Source organism: Scatophagus argus, chromosome 15 (genome assembly GCF_020382885.2).
Source record: "Scatophagus argus isolate fScaArg1 chromosome 15, fScaArg1.pri, whole genome shotgun sequence".
Lineage (NCBI taxonomy): Eukaryota > Metazoa > Chordata > Actinopteri > Scatophagidae > Scatophagus > Scatophagus argus.
Window position 1 is genome coordinate 19,326,520 of NC_058507.1, and position 25,618 is coordinate 19,352,137.

Sequence of the window (25,618 nt, forward strand, 5' to 3'; positions counted from 1 at the left end):
CTTCGGTAAAGTCATTTCATGTCATGGGTTACTGCTGATTTGCATTTGGCCCTCGTGTTCTTTTGATCTGAGCTGATCTTTGGTTTCCTTTTCAACCTGTTTGAAGAGCTGACAGAGAGTCTCAGCGCAGCAAGAGGTGAACCCCCAACCTTGTGTGCGATGGCTTAAAGGGAAAGTTCAGCTTTTAAAACGCCAACTCTGTTAAAAACTTTGACTGGGAGGGTTCACGTGACAGAGAAATTATTATGGAGTCTGGTGTTATTATTATAACTACACATCATTTTTCCTTCTTCATTCCTCTCTCTGCTTTGACTGGGCTAATCAGAAGTATGTGGTCCATATTGTTCTTTTTTTTGTTTTTTTGTTTGGTTGCGGTTTTTTTTTCTTCTTTCATTCTTCAATCTTTCTCTCCCTCTCTCTTTGTATTATTTTCTTTATTTCACACTCCATCCCAATGAACAACGAACAATGGGTTTGTCTTATTCAGAGGTACCTTCAATGCAGCAGATGTTAACACAATGATTTGAATGAGGTAAATTACCGCCAGTAGTAAATCAGGCCATTATTGCTTTTTTTAATTATTATTATTAAAAAGGACTTAAACACAACTGAGTGTAAGAAAAAACTGTCCTATCATTTTTTTTATCAGTTGATTTTTGCATAGATATTAGCTAAAGAGATAAACAGTCATACAGTCAACTATTCATTCTCATTGTGTATAATATAATAATATCCAGGGGTGGGATGAAACAAAGTGCATTTATTCAAGTACTGTACTTATGTTCAAATTTGAGGTACTTTACTTGAGTATTTCCATGTTATGCTATTTTATACTTGTACTCAACTACAACTCGGTGGGAAATATTGTATCTTTTACTCTATATTTACACACTCGGTTCTCACAGGATAGCTACTCCTTAACACAACAGTTTATAAAGTAGTTCAAATGAGCTCAACCTTGAACATCTATGGCACTAAAATGCTCCATATGCATGAATGCAGCAGTGACATGCATCCAGGAACATCAGATTTAACAGTAAATCACTGACTGACTTTTGATATGTTAATGATAATACTTACACACTTTTACTTAAGTAAGGTTTTGATTGTAGGACTTCACGCAGTGGTATTAGTGCTTCTTCCTCCACTGATGTCAGAGGCCTTGTTGATATCATGTGGTTAGTATATGATATGTTACTGGACCCTGGAAAGGCATTTGGTCATATTGAATTGAGATGTCTTTATTCACACGTTTGGTGCAGCATTTCTGATGTAAGTTACATACGTCACCAGTGTAGTCTTGTAGGACGTCTCCCCCACTTTCAGCAGTTCTTTTCCGTCTGGCAACCGAAGCCCTTGCTGCTGCAACAATGACCCAGTGTTTTTAGGAATGCAATGGCTACAAGAGAGCATAAAATACTAACTCATCACTTTCAGTTTCCTTATGTGGTAAAGTAAATTCTCTTCAGATGAGTATTTTCCCCAAGCTGAGCTGTTTGATGCAGGCTATTCGTGTCAGTAGTCCATGTTACTTACCATTTGATAAGTAAAGGAAAAGACACAGAAAGAACTCTGAGAAACTGCAGACCATTTTGCATCCCATATGTCTCATCGCATTTATATGATGCTGAATTCTGTTCTCTATTTGGCTAGAGAAAGCACTGTTATGTGGAAAGTGAGGATATGTTAAGAGGATCTATGAAGTAACTGGACATGCACAATCAGGAATTAGATTTTTCCAAAAGAAAGACTTTGGCAGGCGGTTGCTTAGTTTTGTCTTTGGCACGCCAACAATCTATCATCAAGATTTATTTTAAAGTTTCTTAAGTGGTATACTAGGGAAAGATCTTCAAGCTACTTATTTTTACTCAAGTACAAAAATCTGTTCAAGTGTACCCTGAAGAAAAGTATGGGGGAAATGAGAAATAGAACCATCAAAGTAAGACCAAGGACATTTATAGGAGTTCATCCTGTATGCGACTGTAGCCTACATTTATTTATCATGCTGGGGTATACACGGGCTTCTTCTGGGTGCTCAGGTCCAACAGTCCAATGTGTCAGCCCTTGATCAAAGACAAAAATGAGTAAGAAAAAAAGCCTGATTAAAAAAATAAAAGATTATAGATAAATGAACCTCTCTGAAAGATCTTCAAGAAAAATGAATCCCTTGTTATGATAATGGTATTGGCGTATTTCAGAGTAGAAATGTTGACATTTCAGTTCCTGGTCACTGGCATGTTATGACATGGCATACTGGAACTCTTAAATGGAACTGAGCCATATTAATGTTGCACCTTTGTTTTTAGTGCTACAACAAACAAATGTCCGCAGTGAAAAACATCTGTTTGTGCGTGATTTACTACTGTGAAATACTACTAATTAAACCTGGGCTTAACGGTTGAGGTAATGTTACCCTGTTGGTTAGGGAACCAACCTTTGATAAACTACGTACAGCGTGTATGGGAATCAACCGCATCTGGTAAGCTAGCTGTAGCTGTGAATTCGACTGTAGATTGGCTGAGATATGGAGTGCTAGCTATTTAGCTAATTAGCTAAAACCAGAAGACACTAACTATGGATGGAACACCAATTAATATGGTAGTAAATGAAGATCCATCCATCCATTTTCTATACATACATATACATACATTAGTAAATGAAGATAATGTTCAAATTATCCAGTATATTTTTAAAGGACTGGCACTAATATGGAACGTTCGTGGGTTTTTTATACTTATATTCAGTAATTTGATTTAAGAAAATCTGTTCTACACTAGAGAGAAAAACGTAAAAAAACCCCAACTTCTTAGACCATTCATTGTTACATTGCCTAACACTCGCCTCGTCACCTAACGAACAAAAATCCACTAATTTCAAACTACCAACAAAGTTTTTAAATTTTCTTGTTTGGAAACGCCTTCGTACTGATACGCACACTCTTGCTTCGTATAAACTCTTTGGCTCGTTCAGTCTGTCCGGCGTCGACGTCAGACTCACGGAAAACTATAGCAAATACTGCACTGTGATTGGCTGATTTATTGCAAAGTGCGGGAGTAGGGTTTGTTGCGGTATCGGACTGGTCCGTACTCCTGTCAGTCAATCTTCCTGTGCCACTGGTCTCTTAGTCAGGTTGATGGAGAGGACTGGAGTGAGCTAGAGAAACGTTGTGGAGATGTAGCGAACAACGGAAACAACTTTTTTCACCTTCTCTGGTTTTCTCTATCGCGCGTTTGACTTTTCTTTTCACAGTTTACTTTTCTTTTCGTGTTTCACGGCGGTTTCACCGCTTTACGGTCCGAGTCGTGTATCCTTGGCAACGCGAACAACTGTCCAACGAAGTTTGGATCAAGTGTTGTACCTTAAGGCAGAAAATATACTGGTTATTTACGCGCTTAACTAGCCGATCTCGCTCCGCTTTGCTTGTGACCGGTTGTGGGAGTATTTTGAATGTTTTTTATTCATACTTAATCTGTTTTTTATTCTAAACCCAGTGTTAAGGGAAAGGGACAGCGCGAGACAATAGTGTGAGAGAGAGCTCATGCAGGGGGGGATCGATGCCTAGCGGGGGCTTTGTTCTGTCCCGTGTGGAGACCCACCGCGAGCCCGCTGCGGATATCGATTGATTGGCCCGTGGATTGATGATTGGTTGGTGATTAATAAGCGGACTCGGAAGCTGCTGGAGCAAACATGGATGTGACTCTGTCCGAGTTACTGGCCACTTTCATGGAGTCACCGCTGGTGTTGTGGGTGAGTGAGTGGGAGCAGCACGCGCACCCACACTTGTGTGAGGATGATGCGCACGAGCTGACCCCTGCCTTTCCTTTACGTTCTTTTTTTCTCCTACTCTCAGTTTGGGTGCATTTGTTTACCACAAATAACTGTTGGAAACAAACAACTTCTACGTCAAATGTACCACTACAGTTAGTTTGCTGGGTTGCACTATTAACCCATTACCAGACACTTCAGACTGCAGGGAAGGGGTAAGATTTTCAGAGTAAAAGCCTCAGATTGGGTGATTCATTGAGAAATTCGATGGTGTTTCTGGGACTTTCCAAGTTTAGAGTTCAGAATAAATATGAAACAGGAAAAAAGTCAATCATGTCTCTTCTGCTTCAGTGGTTACAGCTGCAATTCTTTGGTTACTGCTGTTTCCTTACCACTTCACAATCATTTACCATTAAAATGTTGATATACACCAGAATTTCCCCCCACCATAAGAGGTTGATGTGTTAAAAATGAGTCTCTGACTTTTCAGAGTAAACAGCACTGCAGCTGATTTCAGTAATATAGCAAAGCCACGCTAAAGAAGCATCATTCAACCCATTGCAAACATCAGAAAGATGTGTTTTGCTCGCCTTCTTTTCATGTATATGTTCATGTCTTCATAACATTAAAAAAGCAAAAAAATAGAAAAACATCTAGGCATAAACATATTAATTCCCTATTAGATGTTATAGAGTCCAGTGTCAGTGTTCAGACTTGCTTGGGACTAATTTTGTTTTTCCTGTTGTCTAATATGGGCTCTCAGGCCAGGCGTGAGAGACAGAGCTTATTGACACTGTGGTACTTCCTATTTCCCTGTGACATCACATCCTGTTGACCTGATCGGTCAACTGACAGTTTTTCCCTTCTGTTTTGGACACAAACATAACACATAAAACACTGCCACACTGTAAAAAAGATTTCCGCCTCTCAGGTTACTCCCGCTTTCTCCTTTCTTTCTGTATTTGCAAAGCCAAGGATAAAGAAATGGGTTTTGTGAGCAGCATTTTGGTGGTATGATCTCTGAACTAGATTTTGGGATATGTGTGGGTGGAGAATATGAAAGAGGAGTGCTTGGCTTTAGCAAGGCCCTTAATCCTCAACTGCTCCAGCGGAGTTGCTCAGTGGCCAGCAGATCAGACTGTGGTTGTACTGGGCAGTTTCCAGCTGTGCCACTGTGTAAGTGAGCCGAGGGATCCTCAAGAAGAGAGCATTACTCTCAGCAAAACCCATCTGAATGAATCAAGGCTGGATAAAACTTGTGCTGTTTATGGCATTTTAATGCAGGTGTAGCTCCTAAAGGTACATGTTTATATGCACACTGAAAGGGTTGTTGACAACTGTAATCCTTGCTGCTGCCCATACAGCCCACAAAGAGGTCCCTTCCAAATCCACATTCAGTGTTCAGTGACGAAGGACAAAATCCACACTCGTCATTCTCTGCAAAATTGCACAGTGCAGCTTTAGCAGTTAAACACACCAAGTGACTATCTTTCACAATTAGTCTTTTTTGGGACCAAATTTCCTCTTTCTGTTGCCATCCTTCTGCTGCAGCTCAGTAAGGAAACATTTTCTGTGGAAGCTCCAGGACGGCTTTCATGCTGTAACTTTAGAAGATACCAACTTGATTGATGATCAAGAAGTCTTGATTGAAAGCTTAGCAGGATGTGACAAAGTATATTGAGTTGAAAGGAAAAATGTCAAGAGTGTTGAATGTTTCTAGGCGTGATGTAGCTGAACTCTCTTTCTGTCACTAGGTGCGAACGTTGGGCCCTCTGGGTTCATGTGATGATGTAGGCTCAGAGGAACGGGTCAACATGTTCATGGAACTGGTGGATGGAGTCTTCCTGCACAAGATCATGACGCACATGTAAGTAACACCCCACAGAGAGTGAGTTTCTAGTTTTATTTGCTCGAGTCAGTGAAGAAAGTTCTTTTGGTGTGTATTTTTGTGTGTCTGGACGTGGTATGCAAGCAGTAAGTGAGTTAATCCAGTGTTTCCTGTATGTTTCTGTTTTTGCGACCACATCCTGACTTGCTGGTTTCAGGTTGTAAACGTCACAGCCAGATGTGCTAGTGAAGGTGCAGCATGAGTTAGATCATTTACAGTTCCTTTAGAACTGAGCTGCTGTTAGTTTATACTGTGACTCAGAAAGTGTACAGGAGCAGGCAGGTGGTGAGACTGGTGCACGAGCTCTCAACTGATTCACTTTACGCATATTAAGTGACTGGATCTTAAAATGCAAAGAGATCAGAAAGCTTGTGCTGTATAAAATGTCCATGTCAGAATATAATTTGATAAGGCTTTTGAAGGACTTCTTGATATTCTTTTAATAATGAGTATGTTGTGCTCTCATAGTATAAGAAAACCTGTACCCAGATTTTGTAAGTATGTTTGTAAGTTATGTTAGCAAAACATGCAACACTCTCAGCATGTCCAAAGTTTTTTTTTTTTAAATGCTAATGATGAGGGTGGTGTTGTTCTATATTTGCCTTCCTCTCAATAAATCCCACGAAAAGACCAAAATCAGCTATCACTGAATATTATCCAACCCCCATACCCTTTTGGTGGAATTGAGGGTATACCTGCAGAGCTACTGGCATTCCCATCAGTGTTAGTTGTACTGTGCCCCAACTGCCAGTTAGCAAATGTTAGCGTGCTAATATGCTGGTCTAAAATGGTGAACATTGTGACATTTATAAAGACGGACAATGCATCTCCATGTACTCCCGCTGTAAAAATATGAAGCCAAAATATCTAGGATGTAAGTGCTGCCATCTTGTACTGATGATGTCATTTGGAGCCAGAGTCTGAACAGAAGTGGTCCGGCTCTGGAGCTGTGGTATCAAGTTCCCGCACATACACCCACCTGACACTGTCATGTCAGCAATCAGCTGTCAGTCGTGACATTTCACCCCCTTTTCATAGGAACACAATAATTAAATCCAAACTTACCAGGAAAATGCATACTTTTTGAAGTTTGTGCCCAAGTTCAGTCTGTCTGAGCCACTAGCATGGCTGTAGACCAGGTTATACTTGTCTCCCATTTTCGTTCTTGACACAGCTATTTTGTCACACTTCTGTGAACAGCCATGCCCAACACCATGAATGTTTTTCAGGAGTGACTATCTGGATATTGAAGCGATATTGTGTCTCCCTATCATCTATGATGTGTGACTGTTTTTTGAACAACTATAAACACTTTTGTTTTCCAGTGTGGTCAGACGACACATCGTTTGAATTCATCCCGACTGAGCGTAACCCAACCCTTAGTCTGGTTTAAAACTCGGTAATTTGATAATTTGATAAAACAGTAGGGCATTGTGGGTTTTAGCAAATGTTACTCCCAGAAGAGTAAACTGTGTGCTTGTTGAGGACTGTTTTCAGTGGCAGAAAATGAGTTTGTGTGGCACCACAGCAGTGAATGTATAATGGAGTCCAAATAAACAGCAGCATGGGTGTTGATGGCAATGAAAGAACACGTGACACACTCTAAAAGTATGGCTCATTGTGTTTTTAAGTGGTTGTGGCACAACAGAAGAAGCTATATCTTTCTTTTGAATGCACACATACTTATTAATATGGTACATCGATTGTTTGTTTTAGTCTTTTCATGGGCTTTATTGACAATAAAAGTCCTTTAATTCTTTCTGGAGTGGTCAAACAGCATTTGGAGCACACTAACACTGTATACAATGATAATAATGACACATACCCCCTTGTGAGAAATCTGAATTTTCTCCCATGCAGAAGGTCCTCTGTCCCCAATCAGACCACATGTTCATCTGTCAGTTATTGTCTTCAGAAACAATGATAATCACTCTATTGTTCTCACACTGAATGTAGGCTGGGCTAACTGTGGGGGTGATTAGTACTCAGAGGGGTTTATGGGAAAGTGGGTTACAGAGGAGAAGGCCGGGATGGAAGAGCCATGAGGAATATTAAAGGAAAGCCACTCAGAGGCAGTTGGTAAATCAGTCAGTCAGAGAAGCAGTGAGCTGTTAAATCAGTCAGTCTGTAAACTTATTATTCTCTCTGACCTTTCAAAAAAAATAAATTCTGAGCTGGGCCTCAAGTTGGCAAAAATTTTGCAGTCTAATATGTGCACCTTTCAATGACATTGTGATTGACTTGACGACTGGGACTACATTTCCTGAAGGAAATCAGCACTGTTGCTGCTGATAGCTTGTATGTGTCGAAGAGTAGGGCTGTGACAGCATGGATTTTATGTTACCGTGGTGAAAATGCAACTCATCCCCATGGCTTGGTGGTTTACCACACTCCCCATGGAGAAAAAAAAACCCAGCAAAATAATTATGGTCTTGAGTCAAGGGTTACTGTTTTAAGAGCAGCATGGCTCGTTTAAGGAATATGCAGTGTGTGGTGATTGAGTGGACAAGTGAGTGACAGAGGTGGAAATCAGTGAGCAGCAGAAAAACAAGCACAGCCGGGCAAGAGGGCAGCAGTAAGTTGTCAGTCTAGCAGTAAATGTGCAGCATATGATACGGCGTGTCTCTTAATAAACGTGGCAGCTTCTCAAGAAGAGTCTCGTCAGTTATTTCCCAATTGCAGGAAAAGTGAAGTAAAGTCTGGAAGCTAAGTAGGAAATACTGACTATAGCATTCCATTCATGTTGGCTCTGGTGTGATCGTATCCCCTTTAGAAGCTTTGTAATCCAATCTTGGATTGTGACTTTGTAAAATAAATCCATACTGCAAAACCCAGCACCGAACCTTCTTCTGTGTTCATTGTTCTGCTCTGAAAACAGTCACTGCTGTTGTTAGCATGGCTGTTGTCCGTCCACTGTCAATCCCATGATACTTTAGGGTGAGTCTCTTGACCAGTCAGAGGATGTGTACCCGACTTGTCGACCAGTCAGAGGTTGGGTACTTGTCTGGGCATGTGTGACAGCTCTGATCTCAAATGCATTGCCCAGTGGAATAACCTGTGACTGACCTTGGCACAAAAAATTGCAGTGATGATGGTAATGAGATATTTATCAGTGAAGAAGGTCACAACCTGAAACATGAAAGGGTTTGAAGCATCAGTAGAAACATGAAGGTGTAACATGGTGGACTCCGTGGAAGAGGACCCGGTCCCTCTCTAGTTATAAAATGCTCATTCTAAGGTAAAAAGCATCCAGTAATTCTTAGTTTTAGGTGATTACTCATTAACGAAACATAATTATGAATACTATAATCCATTCATGGCCTAAATTCTACACACTGGGCCTTTTAAGGAACTCACTTGTTTTGGCTTCATTTCGTTAAGCAAAACAATCTTTCCCAGCAAAATGAAAGTCTGTTTTCTAGCCTTTATATTTCAAATGCTTTCTGTTTGAGGCGAATTAAATCCAATATCTAACTGACGTCAAGATGTCACAGTAAGTCAGTCAGACACGCCCCCTGTTCACATGCAGATCAGTCTGGCACAGGCAGACATGTGCTAATGTGAGTGTAAATCCTTCTCCCGCACAATAGTTACCCTGGACTTGGGATGTGTGTCTGTGTGTGTGTTTTTATAATGATCTTTGTCCTAAATAGCCACAAATAACGTAAATCTTTGCTTGTACGTGTTTGTCTCCATAGTGACCCCAGCCCAACCAATCAGAGGTTGAACAAGAACGTGAACAATGATGTGTCGCTTCGCCTTCACAACCTTAGTGTTCTCATCAGACACATCAGGATGTACTACCAGGTATGCACACGCACGCATGCACACACGCACGCACACACGCACACACACACACACAGTACTAATAGTGTACTTGCAGACCACAGCAACATGCATGGGTCAAACTGCACCACAGTGCTCAAGCAGGAGTCTATATGTCCCCTTTATCTCCTCTGTGAAAGAGTCTTAACCAAGCAGAATCAGTATGTTTTATGCAGATCACTTGCTCCACATTATGACCTTTATACATGTATTGTTTTGACCAAAATAGTACTGGACTTTCCTTAGTTTACAACTTTCTGCATGGAGATGTAGCTGTTATTGTATCTTCAGCTGATCATTTACTTTGCCTGGGGTTGCAAGTGTGTGTGTGTGTGTGGGTAGTTTGTCTTTTATCCATGATCATCATTGTCGTCGCGTGTGTCCTCTGACATGTTTGTTTCAGCTGGGATGTTGTTGCAAACAAGAGCAGACCCTGAAGGCAAACACACATAACAACACATTCATATGCATTCCTAAACCACATCAGTGTGTCTGTGTGTGTGTGTGTGTAGCATCATGGGCTATATTGATGATGGTATAGATCAATATGGATTAACCTTAAACTTGGTGGCTAATCGTGTTTTTAGTTTAATTGCACCATGAATGCTAATCTGCAGGCATCAGTGCTAGCAGGAAGTAATATGAGGTGATATGATCATGATATGATTAGATTGGTTGGAAGAAATTTTATGCAAATGTGCAGTGTGAGGCTTTTTGTTGCTTATTAATGTAAAGCATATGATAATCTAAAGGTACTCCTAGACTTTTTGCTTTTCTTGCTTGCTTTGATGTCTGAGTATGTTCACTAAGGAAAGTTTGCAATTGGGTTTTCTGTAAAACACCAACTGGCTTCCACAAAGACCGTCATAAAGGAAATTAGTACTAAACAATTCAACTTCTGTTGAATTAATTGACTTTGGATTTAAGGGATCCAGACAGCAACCTTGTTGCATGAGTAGTTGATCAGTTTACACAGGAAGACATATCAAGATAAGTAACATTCATTCATTCAACAGAAACCGTCATGACAATGTTTACACGCTCCTGTGCTAAAACCTTTACTAATACCTGTGTGTGGGCTCATTGTAGCCTTTTAAATGAACTGTGAAAGCTGTGTTAAGTCTGCATGCTTTCTAGAGAGTCCTAAATTAGTTTTCCCAAGCTTATCCATTCTTCAAATTTAGGAAGTGAAGGCTTCAGGGGTATCAGGATGCATAGCCAGTTGAATAGTGAATGTAAAGGCCCCTGCAGTGTTGACTGCTGTGTAACTTGTAGGCTGTGCTGTCATATGTGTCAGAGTGGTAGGAAATTAAACCTCAGAACAGCCATGTTTGTCCACATGTCCTTGTGTGAATGACATAACACAGAATTAGTGAAAACTGCCTTAGGAGACCTGACAGACTGAAACACAGACAGTGGAATGAAATGTGCTCCAAAGAAGAGACGTGTTGATAAAACTCTTTTTGTATAAATCAGAGATAAGGAGCTCAGATTCTGCTGATTTGGCTGAGCTGCAGTCATGTCCTGCTTTCTCTCTTTCACACACATGCACACAATTCTTCTAAGCTCCAACTGTGATAGACTGAATTGCTTGCATGTAGTTGCTGGTATTTTTAATCTCTAGGAAGATGGTGGTAGTGGACCTCTAGAAATGCTGTCATCCAGTCTGTTACATATATTTAAGCAAGATAATGTTGCAAGATTATGTTGAATATGTTTTAGATGATTTCAGCTTTTATTTGATGTTCAGTGGACCTGATAACCCTTCCAGGCTTTAATGTATTTGGAAATGGTACTAAACATACTAAGTCATACTTAGTCATGTTAGAAAACTGCCCAGTGGATGTTTAGTGAGTAGTATACGAATGCTTTGATTACCTTTTATTAACTTAAGCCCAGAAAGTAAATCAAGCAGCACAACAGTCGTTCACCTCCCAGAACAAAGGAAAACTAACACAATCAAAGCTGCATGCAGCGTTGCCCAGGCCCTCGCACTCCCACGCCCGCTAGGTGCACCGCAGCCCACCCAATTTCACCTAGCGAGTAAACAGTTTTCCCGATTACTTACTGTGCTACATGCTTCATCACATAACCTTCTTGAAAAGGGGAGGTGGGGGGGGGGGGGTAAATAATTCTCTGGGAGGATTTTGTTGAAGTCCAGCACCTGTAAATTGCAAAAAAAAATAATTGATGACTAAATTTGAAATGGTGTGTGTCCTGTTGGATTTAAGCCAGCTAACTTTGTTGAAATTTTGTAAGGGGTGCTGTTGAGTCAATTGGCCACACCCAATGCTGAGACCCACGTCATCTTGCTCTTATCTCCACATGTCGCATGTGCCAGTTTTTGAGTATGTCAAGGGTATACATTTGTTAAAAATTGCCCTAGAGGAGACATCCAAACCCAAACATTTAGCAGTGCAAACATGGACGAAAAGTATTGTGAGTTTTATGCGGTGTAAAAAAAAAAATTGAAAACATACTGAACAAATATATTGTTCATATTGATGTGAGCAATGATCACACTCCGTGCAATAAAAACTGGGAGAGTTAAAAAGTAGTATGGACTTTGAGATGCTGAAGTCTTCTGAGGACTGTGTGTGTGGGGTGTGTTTGTGTGTGTGGACACCTACAGGCCATGATGGGTTGATTGACACCTCCCTGACTGTTCTGTTAGTCTGTTTGTCGCACCTGTCAGGGTGTGGGACAACTCGAGCAGAAGTCTAATCACTGTATCAGTGTTTTATGAACTGTGATCTGAAACTCTTCGTCTGTTGTCTTTGTTGGTCTGTTTTGTGCATGCTGCTATCTGACTTCACACTGGGTCAAATATGATTTCCCAAAATAAGAAACGCCACTGTGTGGGTGTTTGTGTCATCTTGAGAGGGATGTGACAAGTCTTTCATTTGCTCTGAGTATGTAGCTCATTGCATCATGTCACTTGTCTTAACAGTGAGTCCACTTTGAATCACTAAACCACAGTTACCAAAATTAGACTAAGCTATCCACTTATGGCAATAATAACATTACTATTACATGGTTTAAGAAACACTGAGTATTAAGTGTGCGACTAATGTAATGTGTGATTTATAATATCTGTCAGATATTCGGCTCTACCAAAAAAAACTGATACTGGTACCGCAGGTAACAGAGAACATTTCAGGATCGCATTAATCATGTATAGCTCATGCAGGTCAGACACAATAAAGGCTACATCTGCTGCTGCCGCTCTGTGTGTGTGTGTGTGTGTGTGCATGCATGCACGTGCACTCTATGAAGTGGGTCATTCTGGGCAATACAGGGTTAATCTGTCCATGACGGTTAATCTGTAACCGCTGTCAAATACCCCGGCCTTGACACATACACACAACCATATACACGTGCATACACACACACCTCAGAGTATAACCTTAAGTCAGTGAGTTATGAGGCTTAGTTTAGGATCAGCTGCAAGAACATAACACAGCACACACACACATACATATCCATATTCATATGGGGCTTGGTGTTGGCTTTGTGCTCATTAGACAGTGTCTCAGCAGACATACAGGCAGGTCCAGTGAATCCTCCCAGTCTCCCCAGTGACAAAGCACTGACGGTTTGTGAGTGTGTGTGTGAGGGTGAGGGCGAGGGGAGGGGGTATCTGTCACCTCCCTTCTGTTCCCTCTCTATTAAGACACAGTAGTAACCTGATCTCACAAGCTTTGAGTTTTTATTCTTTTCTCACTCGTGCTGGGTTTTCTGCCACCTGGGTGACTGTTGGTCAACAAAGAAAAAGTGTTTGAAAGCTGGGGTCATTTGTTGTTATTTTTGAACAGTTTGTTCAGACGCTAATGATTCCATTTTAAAAAAAAAACTGAGCAGATTAATCAAAAATAAAATTAATTGTAGTTGCAGACTTACTTGTTCAGTATCATTGAAACATATGTATTTGTAGTTGGGCTGCAGTTAAGTGATTTCATTGGCTAATTTCATTATTGTTAAAATTGTCAGTGGTTTTTATATTAACCGATGAATTACCTTACATGCATCAGTTAAATTTGAGAATATAGTCCAGTTTAACAACATCACAGACATTTAGCTGTGCAAACATGCCAGTATTGTTTGGCACAGATTGGTGGCATATTCTACAGACCTTCTTTATCTGCACTTTGTCTGTTTTGAGATATCCAGCCCATCTCCTTGTAAGCTCTGGGGGTTAGTTTGAGTTCATTTTTGGCACTTTAGCATGAATTATGGCTGTATTAAACAAAGTTTGTTTGTGTTCCGCTAGTTCAACAGGGGTTTGATAAATCGATCACACTGCCTCCCTTTTTGTTGCATTTTTGGGTAATGAGCATTGTTGTCATTGACTCCAGAGAAATATATCTCAAAGTGCATCATTAATATTATTATTATTTACTCTGCTGTGGGGTCTGCTCTAAGCTGCTGTCTGTCTGTGTGAGGACGAGATGCACATGGAAGAATTAATGATGAGGATTGTGATGGATTTAGCCATATTGTTCCTATGTCTTTATTGTCTTTAGTTCTGACATGTCAGAGAGTGCAGTTCACAACATATTAACTGGTGAAAGTATGGTTCATTTTTACATTCAAATGCTTTTACATGTTGGGAACAGGACGGTAGAATTTAAGTCAGACAGTGCTACAGTCAGAGGAACTCGTGACAAAGAAATGATTTGTTGGAAAAAAAAAAAGAAACTTTAGCCATTGGTCGGCCAAGCAACGTCTTCTGTCACCAAAATGAAACCTGCATGAGTGCAATACATTTTTAACAATGTACTCCAGGTCTGACACAAGTAGCTCTATTGTTGGTATCAAAATGTCTGTGCCATCACTGTGCCAGGCAGAGAGTAGCCGATAAGAAAAGCCAAGAAGGATGTTATTTGTTTTCCTTTGCTCCATCCGTCTGTGATCAGAGTGTCTCCAATACTTTGACAATGTGTTAGGAGCGCGAACCTCCGGCTCTTGTGAGATTTTATTGTTGAGTAGTAACTTAAGCAGAACTCTCACTCTCCTTTTCTCGCCGCCTTTCCCCTCTCACTTTACCCCTCCTTGGTTACCGTGGGAACTGCAGAACAAAGCCCTGAGCCTACATGGGATGTTTTGAACTTCATATCCTCTGGCCTACTTTGTACACGCGCACACACACACACACACATTCTCTTACACGCACACCCTGGCTAGGTGGATTGTAACATTCAGTGTGTGCCATTATTCATGTATATGGACTCTGTGTGTATGTGTGTGTGTGTGTGTGAGGCTGCGTCATGACGTTCTTATTGCTCTTACCTTTGGATTTTTCCCCAACTTAAGGTCCTATGTCCATAGAAAAAAACAAAAAGAGAAAAAGGAAAGAGGAAGTGTTACTATGGAGGACAGAACAAGCCTTCACTTGTCCCTCTGTTTCTGTCAGACTCTCTACACCCTCATTAAAAAAAAACAAAAAAAAAACATTGATAACAAGTATTTAATTAGCTTTTGCATTGAAGTGACCAGAAGGTCTTGTGACATTTTATAGTATGCTCTTTCACAAAGTCCAGTGCTACTTTTAGTCTATTGTGGAATAAGATTTGAACAGAGCTTTGTTGTTTTGACTTCTGCCATCACAAGGTATTTTTGATCCTTTTTGTCTGCCAGTCAGTAGCATATCGTAACATCTACTTTTCAGATTTTAGTCAAATTATATGGAACATTAGGTCATTGGCCAAGGAATAAAGGTGTAGGTTTTGTTCTGGCTTTCGAGATAAGGCCACTAATGATCCGTTTAAAGGGTCGGTCATTCATAAAAAACAGGTGATGTTTTTCCTGGCTTCAGGTCGGTGGGGTACCAGGTTGCCCAACAGTGGAGAGCTTCTGAGACTTTCTCGGCAGCCTAAGAGCCTGGATGGACCACTGAGATATTTAATGTAATATTTGAGTGTATAAATTAATGTGATTTGTTGTAACTTAAGGAGAGTAATACAGAGCTTTTTACCAGGAGAGGAGAGGGCTTTGATTTGCATTTTAAACTGGTGAAAGTGGTGAGAAAGATGTGGGACTCAGAACTTAGCGGCTCAGTTTAAGTCAGATCTGTTGTTAGCTGCCACCATTTTATTGATCTCGGATTAGAAATGTGAGCCCAGTGTGTTAGTGGGCCATGGATTTAGGCCTTGTGTGTGTGTGTGTGTGTGTGTGTGTGTGTGTAAATGGGTCATGGAGCAGGCTTATTGATCCCTTGTCAGTTTTAAGTGTTAGATCCAGCTGGTGATGTTGCTGCAGGAGAATATCTATAGATCTGAGCTGTCACAAACACGTACTTGGTGAAAGTCAGTAAGAGAATATATTTTCAGTAGACGCTGACATTCACATCACTCTGTCTTATTAGTGTAGTAGTGTTTAAATTGTGTACGCTGACATACTGCCTGCACAAGAAATAAAACATACACCACAGCTACATATGGTACAGGTGCAGGTGGTGTTAGCCAGAGAGAACAGTGTAAGTCTATCTGTCTCATCCATAATAAACAACCAGCTCATCAGCACTGACCTTAGCAGTGTCCTAAGGTCTTCTCACAGTCCTGTCAGTAAGAAGGAGAAGAAGGACGTTAGGTGTTACATTATTGTTAAATTGGAATTCTGTTATTTTTAAACCTGGGATCTTTGTGTGCATTTTTTTTTTGCGTGTAAATGATTCATACTAAGTTTTGGAATTAGTCCAGTAGATCATCTCAACTGGCTGCCACAAAACAGCTACAGTGAATGCAATGTGTTCCTTTTCAGGGCATCCCCAACCATCAAAGTCACAGAAACCTTTTTGTAGAGTAAAACATTTTTTTGTTAAACCACAAACACAAGTCTCGTTAAGGTAGAGAGCGTTGGCATCCTGTCTTTGTGGGCCTCCTGAGACTGATGCTGCAGATGACTGCGCATATGCTGATGCTGTACATTTCCTCAGACAACACTGGCTGTTTTCAATTATCTGAAAAACAAACACTCCAAAAGTTATTAACCTCAAACTTTCTGTAAAATCAGTAGAGTTGAACTGCACGGGCATGCAGCTCCTTCCACCTGAGGCCATGGACGTTTCAATCGCTCCTCCCATACTGTTTTTTCATTTTGTTTATATGTAACCTCCTGCTATCATCTGTTATCAGAATAAGTGTATCAAAGTCTGACATAAATGTCAGAATTAATGTCTGGTTGAAGCCAAAAAAAGTTGTACCCCATTCATCACACAAAGCAAAAGAGAGAGAGAGAGTGAGAGAGTATACAGCTGCTACAAAACATTGTGTACATTTTTACAGCCGTGATGTTACTGGTTTTCCCTCTGGTGGTTGTTGTTTTCAGAGTACTCTGAGGCCTGTTTGTGTTCAGATATTTTTGGAAGCTTGTTTATTGTGTTACCGTAGTCAGCCCATAAAGATGGATGTTTTTGAATATAAAACTTGTTTATAATTTTATATACTGTATATATATATACACAAGAATTGAAGAGTGCATTTGTTGTGTCTGCAAATAGGCCATTTTCTAATTATTGGTGCCCACAAACTGAATAATTTGTTATTAGTTTAACAACACCTTTTGATTATTCAGCCATATAAAATAAAAGCTGTAATATGCACACAGTTAGTCTCACACAGTCTGTTTATGTCAGTTAAAGTCAGTTATGTTGTGTTTAGAGTAGCTTAGAGTGTTGGGCTAAGTCTGGCAGAGTGAAGCTAAAATTAACAAGGCATAAGGTTTTTATCACACTAGTGGTAAGAATGTAAGAGGAGCATAGAGCTGTTTTTCTTTCAATTTTGTTGTCTGGTTCACTAAATACTTTCTAAATCAACCAGCGTTGTCAGAGTGTTAGAGTGATGAGTTGGAAAACTCCCCCCACAAGAAATCTCATGCTGAAGTTGCTCGCTTGCTCTTTAAGGGTATGTTATTTAGTGTTTATTTTGGGGTGTCACTGACCTCATCTGCAATATGTGCTGATGAAACAAACAAAAAGGTTGTTGACGAAGCTTTCAGACAGGCACTGTGTTATAGCTGGAGTCCTGCTATGCCTTAAAGACATCTGGTAGTCAGCTCACATGTTTTATTCACACTGTACAGTGTGTGTGTGCGCGTTTCTGCGCGTGTGTGTGTGTGTGCACGCATTCTCAACTGGTGTCTCATTGCCTCCTGGTGTATAGGCCAGTGTAACAGTATCTGCAGGTATTACACTACCTGTACACTGACTACCTGAGAGCTCCGCCGTGCAGCTCAGTTGTAGCTGCGGTGTAAGGCGATAGTACATTAATATTCCTGGTTAGCAGATGACACTCTAGACCAGAGCCCTGTATCTTATTAAGCTGACCAAATGTATAGAAGAAATGTCAATGGGTTTTTCCAGTCCACATTTAGTGTGGAAACAGCACCAGCTCACATGTGAATCTTGATATCTTTGTCTGTTGTGAGAAGGTGTGTGAGTGTGTCAGGCTGCATGCAGGTGTGTGCTGTATTTTCAGTGTATTATTCCAGCCCTTCCCTGCTGACAGTCATTTCCCTCATGCTCAAACAGCCAGAACACATAGACTCAGACACACACACACACCCACACACTCCCATTAGGACATTTCCATTCTCCTTAGCCAGGGGTCATCAGCCTGTCTCATCCCATGTGTCTTTTCTCTGTACTTAATGTCTTCCTATGTGACCTTATTCCTCTGTCATGTTTCCCCCCATCTCATAACAGCTTGCTCTGCCAGACAAATGACATGTTTTCATAAAGACACCACACATCTGCCTCTCTAGACTCACTGCTCTGTGATTGTATTTGATTCATTATAGTTAAATTGACAATTAGCTGGAAATATTCAAGTGTTTTTATTCATCTTGTTATGCTTTCTTGGCCCGTCTGGACCATCGGGTGTGTTTTGGGAGACAGGAGAGGATATTCTGGAATGGAAGGCATTCCCTCCTAGTGGGCTGTTTCTTTCCTGACCGAGACACACACACGCACACACTCTTTGTCGACAGCAGGGTGTTTCCTGTTGGCTGCTCCCCTATGCACACATGCAAACATGTAGACACACAAGTCTGGGTCAGTAGGTGGTTGGACTTTGATTCATGAAAAATGTGTTTTGTTCACAGCTGAGCAGCTTTGCTAAAATAGAACAGATCTGTTTATGTCAGTAAACACCAAAGGACACAAGTTGCTGTTAGAGGAGCACCTCCTAATTCACATAGTCAACACATCTTCGTCTTTTTCTGTGCTCATTATTCTGTGCTCTCCAACAAGCTACACGGATTGCTATCACAGTGTCAGACATACTGTATGTTAGAGGTAATTTAGAACAATGTCACCATCACAGACTTTGCTACCCAGAGAGTACTGACAGACTGTAAAATGTCATACTGAGTCCAAATCATCTTGATTAAGGATTGACTGATTATCACTGGTTATTCTAAACCTTGACACTAAACTTTTTATTTTTATTTCAGATCTACATCAGTTCTCGATTACTAATTGGTTTCGGCCCTGAAAACAATTATGGGTCAATCCCGAGTTTTCATCGCAGTTCTTAAGTAACTAAATTCCACAAGAATTAGACAGGAACTGGGAATGTGATGTAACGATTCAGCCACCGAGGCTTGAAATTCAAGGGATCTTGATTGTACATGTTGATTTGTTCGTGTAAAAGCAAATTATGAACCACAAATTATTTGTTATCAATTTTTTTTCTCATTTTCAGTTGTGAATATCAAAAGCAAACAATGGAGAATGTGCCAGGCTCTAATACAGTGTTTCTGAGGCTGTTTGATACAAATGGACTGAAAATAGAAATGTGACCCACGTTAATGCTTTTGTTGCCCACAGTTGGCTACTGGTGAGCACTTTCTAGTGCTCCTGCAGTGTTCTTCACTAACGCTGCCTTTTGTACAGTTATCATTATGATCATAACATTGAAAATTATCTGACTGCACCACCAACCCCACAACTGCCTCTTCTCCATTACAGGAGACCTTACAGCAGTTAATAGTCATGCCTCTTCCTAACATCCTCAACATCGCCAAGGATCCCTTATCAGGTAACACACAGTGCCACACGTCATACACAGGCCCGTTGCTAATTAACTTATTGATTAATTCTACATACTCACACTGCAGCCTTGCTACACATGTGTATCTACATGTGGAGCGTAGTGAAAAACCCACAGAAAACTCATGACTATCAATTACATACGTAGTATATTATTCACCTCTTGTTTGGTTGGCCACCATCCTGTTCATGTAAATGCACTCATCACAGTGACACTGATGATACCGAGCCTGCTTTGAGAGAATCATGGCAGCAGTTGGCTGGTGGGTCTTTGCAAGGTTAAACTGTGCTGTTAAACTCAATAACAAGAGATAGTCTGTAGTCAGCAGGAAAAAGTTTGCTGCAGCACAGTATACTGTAACACTGCCTAAGGTGTGAAACAGGCTCAATCACCACCAACCTTTAGATCATTTTTTCAAGTGTTACGTTCAAAGACACCTCATTTTCTGATATACAGCATGTCTCTGTGTTTTGTTTTTTGTTTTGTTTTTTTCCTAGCTAAGAGCATGGAGGATTTGAAAAGACTGTTGTTGCTGGTACTAGGCTGTGCTGTCCAGGTAACACACACACACACGCATGCTCACATGCACACAAACACAGCGGCTTATTGTGCCACCCAGTCTCTTTCAGGGAATGTATTTCTGTCTGTTTAGTTTTGCATGTCTGAGCACAGCCGTTTGGTGTGTCTGCTGATAAGGCACAGGGTGGGACTGTGGGATCAAAATAAAGTCACAGTCAGTAATATCCATCAGTTATGGCACTATGTAGTGAAAATAGGTGTTGGTTTGCACAGTGGTTTGAGGGTTTAACTATTAATTTGCGGGTGTAAACCTTGAAATTCCTTCTTGTTCAAATTGACGATTTGCCAGAAATGGTAAGTTAAGAGTTAATTGAAAGGGGAGGGGCTGGTCATCTGGGAGGTGGGGCTCAGGTGGTTTCTCTGTCTGTGTGTTCCAGCTCTTTGTTGTCTTTCATTTCCACCTCTCCCATGGCTCTGAACCCACCCAACCTTTTTTTTTTTTATTTATCTCACCTTTTTCTCATCTTCCTTTGCCTGCAGCTATTCTGTTTCTCCCTTCCTCACTACCTTCACTACCTTCCCTCCCTTTCAGTCTTCCCTCCTTTTGTCTCTCTCCCTACCTGTACTGGTTCTGCTGGTTTCATAAAAGAGGAGGGCCATTATGGAGCAATGAATGGAAAGACAGAGGAAGGGAGGGGTGGATAAAGCCACATGAAAATGTTGTTGATGCTGTTCAAAATAATTCCACCATTCTCCAAATAAACATTTCCCATTCACACGCTTCAACAAACTACTCCCATAATTCCTAATCTGTTTGGTGATACAGTGAACCAAGAGATACATCAACAACCACTATTTTATAAAGATGTGTTTTCTGTATTGATTGATGGCTTTTCTCCTGTGTGTGTGTGTCAGTGTGAGCGTAAAGAGGAGATGATAGAGAAGATCAAGTTGCTGGACATTGAGACCCAAGCTGCTATTGTCTCTCACATCCAGGAGGTCAGTAGAAAACAGTCCCAGCACTAATGCAGACCAAAATGTATTTATGTGTGCACAAAACCCTAAATATGCATATGCATCCTTTCCATGACCACATAAAGCAGTGTACATGCATGGATCTGTTTTATACATCTCAGTCACTGAACTTGGATGCACTTGTGTGAATGTGATGCTCACTTGCAAAATGTCAAAGATTCTTCACTGTTAGAAAGCAGAATTATTGGATTCTTTTCTGGAAAAAAGGAAAATAAATTATGTTGCAGTAAACTTTATAATATGGGACCAGGATCTATAGATAGTTTAATGTAGTGACTGCATATATAATTTACAATTTACAATTTACGTTTACTGGAAAGGACGGGGCTCTGTTTCTTGAGTGCAGTTTGGTAAACAAGTCATCCACATCCAGTATTATTATTCTCTTAAGTTTGTTCACTGTATCCTCTCGGAAATGGCTGACACCGAGAGCATTGTTTTATGTCTGTGCAGCACTAAACATGTCCAACATCAGCTGACATCAAAGAACAGTAACATCTTTGTCTCCAGTAATCAATTTAAAGACCCTTGTCACTTTTGTTATCCATCCATCTATTTTCTATACTGCTTATCCGTCACCCTGTCCCAGCTGACTCCCTGGGCCGACACACAAAGACAGACCATCACACACTCACACATGCACACCTAGGGGCAATTAACCTAATGTGCATGTTGTTTGGATTGTGGGAAGAAGCCGGAGAACCTGGAGCACCGTGCCGCCCACTTTTGTTATGAATGGGACATTAAATATAGCTCTTTACTCTTTTCAGACACTTTGTTTATATACTGTATCACATCAGCCCTTTTACTTCTCAGGCGTGAGTCGTAAGTGTTAAAAAATATTACAGATAAATACGCTGATAAGATACTGATAAGATTTATTATTTAAATATGAAACCACTTTAGCAAAACATTTAAATAAAATATTGAAAGCCTAAATAAATGAAGTGTGTGTCTGTTTGTTGCAGGTGACTCATAACCAGCTGAATGTTCTTGATCTGTCCTGGCTGGAGGAGGGATCGGAGCTCACACATGATGAACTGGAACCTCTGTCCCGCAACATGGCCATGTCGCTACAGCAACTGATTGACCAGAGAGACAAAGCCTGTGAGGTATGGAGGCACACACAGCAGTCACTGCCAGGCTGTTATGGATGTTTCATTCATGATAAATAAGAAAACACAGTCTCACACCAGTCGTTATTGTCAACTTGTTATATGGTGAATTAAAGACTTTATTAGGTTATATATGTTGTATGCTACATGTATATTCTGAGCTAGCGGTAGCTATAGATACAACCAAACTGAAAATTTGAAACTTGAATTCATCAAAAATCTTTCTGCCTTCCAGGTGATTGTGGACTTGACCCAGGAGAGGGACTACTTGTCCAGTCAGCAGACCCAGGAAGGGTGCAGGAACTTGGGCATAAGCAGCCCAAAGCGTGGGCAGAGTTCTGAAGGTGTGGGAGTAAATAACTGTGAATTGGCAGTGACTGTGTCCGGGCTGACCAAAGAAGAGAAGCAGCATCTATCCGTGGAGCTCGCTGATACCAAGGCCAAGCTCCGCAGATACAGACAGGAACTGTGAGTCTTTTACAACTCAGTCAAACAAAAAAGTCAAAACGGGCATGTTGGTTCAAGAGCCTATATAGAAACTATACTCAGATCAATTCAATAACGTTTTTATGTAAATACCACCCTTGAAAAGCTGTTGCTTCCACAAAAACAAACCTCCCCATGTGGCTCCAGCAGTAGCTGATTGCATACTGTTGCACATCAGAGTCCAAAAGGTTTCCGCAATGTAACACTGGTTTAAGGCTCAACTGCAGTGATATAAGCAGCAGATGGAAGTGATTATACAGCCAACACAGCTTATTATGCTGCTGAGCTCTGATAGATCTACTGTGTAATTACAAACGGGACCCATCTACTTGGAGATAAACTATACACAACCTTACACACAGCCTGCAGAATATGCTGTTCAAAATCTTTACCCAGATATATTAAAGAATTACAGCAAAACAAGGCTACTGTAAATTTCATTACTATTAGATGTCTCTCTTTAACTCTTTAATTATTATCAACCTATGTAGACATTACAAGGGCGGGGGCCTGGTTGTACAGTACAACATAATGATGGATTGTAAACTGTTTAACTGAAGCTTAACCATTTGTCGGTCTGTCTGTGTGTGTGTGTGTGTGTTTGCAGGGAGGAAAAAACAGAGCAGCTGATGGACTCGAAACATGAAGTAGAACGTCTTGATCAGGAGTTGCAGAGACTGAAACAAGAGGTCAGGAACCACTTATAACCACTAATGTGAGATCTTTGCGGCTAGAGGAAAATTCAAGAAGAGAAGTAAGGCAGACAGGACTGAACAATTTCTGATTTCGTGGCACTTTTCTGCTGGTGATTGTTATAGGGATGGTCCACTCAATTTGTGTGAGTTCTTTACTGCTATTTTTTGATTTTGATGCCAGGGAAACACAGGAGGTGGAAGTCTCACAGTTGTCTGACAGAGCATTGCTTGTGATCTGTAGCGATAGCTTCGTCATCAGTTCTATGCTCTCTGCATACCACAAAGTGAACCTGGCAAGGAAACACATTGCTGACTGCTATTGTAAACAATGTAAATGATGTACATGCTTCTCAGTCCTTTTGATTTCAGTGCCCTCCTCCCCAGTGTTCTCTTGAAATTTTAATTCCCCTGTTCTTTGTTTTGGTTTTGTTTTACATACATATTCCTCATATTTGTCAGTTATGTCAAAAAAGAGAGTGAGAGAGGCAAACAGACACACACACACACAGGCAGGAGAGAAACACTTGCACATGCAAGGTCCTTTAACTTCGTTGTTGCAAAGGCAGTAGCAACAGGGATAAATGATAAGATTTACATTATAAATTTCTAAGATTATTATTATTATAAAGATCAGGTCTGTGTAGGATTAGAAAAAGGCAGAGGAGCATAACTGACTGCCATGGAGAGCCAAAGCTCTATTGCTGCATCCTTTTGTTTGTCCTGGGCATGAACCTGATGAGATGTTTTTATTTGCTTACATAACACATTTAACCTAAATCAGGCTTACATGGAAGTTTGGACCAGGTCTGAACGGGCTCTCTTCATCCTCAGCATGAGCATAGTGCTGTCCAAATATAGTGCACATTTAACCACAGAATTTCTTAGGGTTATTTTTTTGTTCTTAGAAGCTCCAGTTCCAGCTCAGTGCTCCTCACTTCATTTCCTGTTAGTGTGATTATTACCAAAACAGACTGCTGGCTCCTGTTTGTCTATTTGTCTGTGCTGCCCTGACATGCCTTTGGCACAATAAGTTACAGTATGCAGAGCATCAGAAATGTTGACTGGCCTGGGTCATCCTTGGTTCTTATAGTTGCATTATAACACTGTGATGGCTTGCGGACCTTTTACTGAGGCAAACATAGTTATGACAGTTTTATTAGTTAGTTGAGGAAACAGAACCAAGCACATAATACAAGTGTTAATATACTACACATACTACAGTTTGTTTGCTTACAGTAAAAGGTGTCGTTGTTAGTATATAATTGTTCTTATCCTTGTGTGTGTGTGTGTGTGTGTGTCTGTGTGTGTGTGTGTGTGGTGCAGAACCAATCGCTGTCTTGTGAGGCTCGTTCAGTCAGAGTGTACCGGGACGAGGTAGACTCACTGAGGGAAAGAGCAGCCCGGGTCGACCGACTGGAGACTGAACTGAGCAGATGTAAAGAGAAACTCAATGATGTTCACTTCTACAAGACCAGAGTGGAGGTACACACAGACACACACACACACGCACACACACACACACACACACACACAGCTTCACACTGCACATTATTATACATATAACCATCTTATGGAAGACTGCTGCACTGTAGATACTAAGACTGTATTATGAGGGACTGTTAGGAACATTATTAAGATTGACCATGCATACAGACATGTCCTCTACAGCCCTTCATATTCCTGATATCTTGTATATGTCATGTGTTGGATCTTTGAAGCTTGACTGTATGTATTTTCATGTTGCACCGCTTTTCATAGTTTTTGGTATATCTTCATACTGTACTTATACTTGTATTAGGGCTGTGTATTGGCAAGAATCTATTAACTGTAGAAGAAGAAACTATTCACTCTGTTCTGATACTGCAAGCCAAGTGATGCGCTGCTCCTGTCTCACTGGATGTTCCATTGGAAGAGTCAGCTGACTGACGATAGATTGTAACTCAGCTGTCTGGCTGTCAGGGGTTTAAACATAACACAAAATGAACCACTGTCACAAATCTTTGCATGGAAACTGTTAATTAAAAATTGATACAGTGTTTTTGAGAATCAGTACACTATCACTTAACTTAATATTGCAATAATCAAGTATATTGATATATTCTTACACCCTGAGTATGTAATATAGTATATGTTCTACCAATTGCTGTATTTAATGTTTCCTTGCTCGGATTAAAGGTTCAGTGTGTAGGATGTTATTGGCAGAAATAAAATATAATATTAATAATAATGCTCACATTAGTG

General features: G+C 40.6%; 1 protein-coding gene across 4 annotated transcripts in view; it reads left to right on the forward strand.

Moving 5' to 3' along the window:
* Positions 1-3,045: 3,045 nt before the first annotated feature.
* The window catches only part of ccdc88c (coiled-coil domain containing 88C), a 45,060-nt gene continuing 22,487 nt past the window's right edge, over positions 3,046-25,618 (forward strand). For 3 of the 4 annotated variants that reach the window (XR_006845351.1, XM_046412251.1, XM_046412252.1), the window contains exons 1-10: positions 3,048-3,747; positions 5,520-5,632; positions 9,352-9,460; positions 19,446-19,515; positions 20,025-20,083; positions 20,962-21,045; positions 22,050-22,193; positions 22,432-22,664; positions 23,290-23,371; positions 24,701-24,859. Coding sequence is in view for 3 of the 4 variants with exons in the window: in XM_046412251.1 (XP_046268207.1) it covers positions 3,688-3,747; positions 5,520-5,632; positions 9,352-9,460; positions 19,446-19,515; positions 20,025-20,083; positions 20,962-21,045; positions 22,050-22,193; positions 22,432-22,664; positions 23,290-23,371; positions 24,701-24,859 (1,113 nt within the window). In the remaining variant the exon portion in view is untranslated. Of the gene's footprint in view, positions 3,748-5,519; positions 5,633-9,351; positions 9,461-19,445; positions 19,516-20,024; positions 20,084-20,961; positions 21,046-22,049; positions 22,194-22,431; positions 22,665-23,289; positions 23,372-24,700; positions 24,860-25,618 lie in introns of all 4 variants that reach the window. The other variant, XM_046412253.1, reaches the window with a different exon arrangement.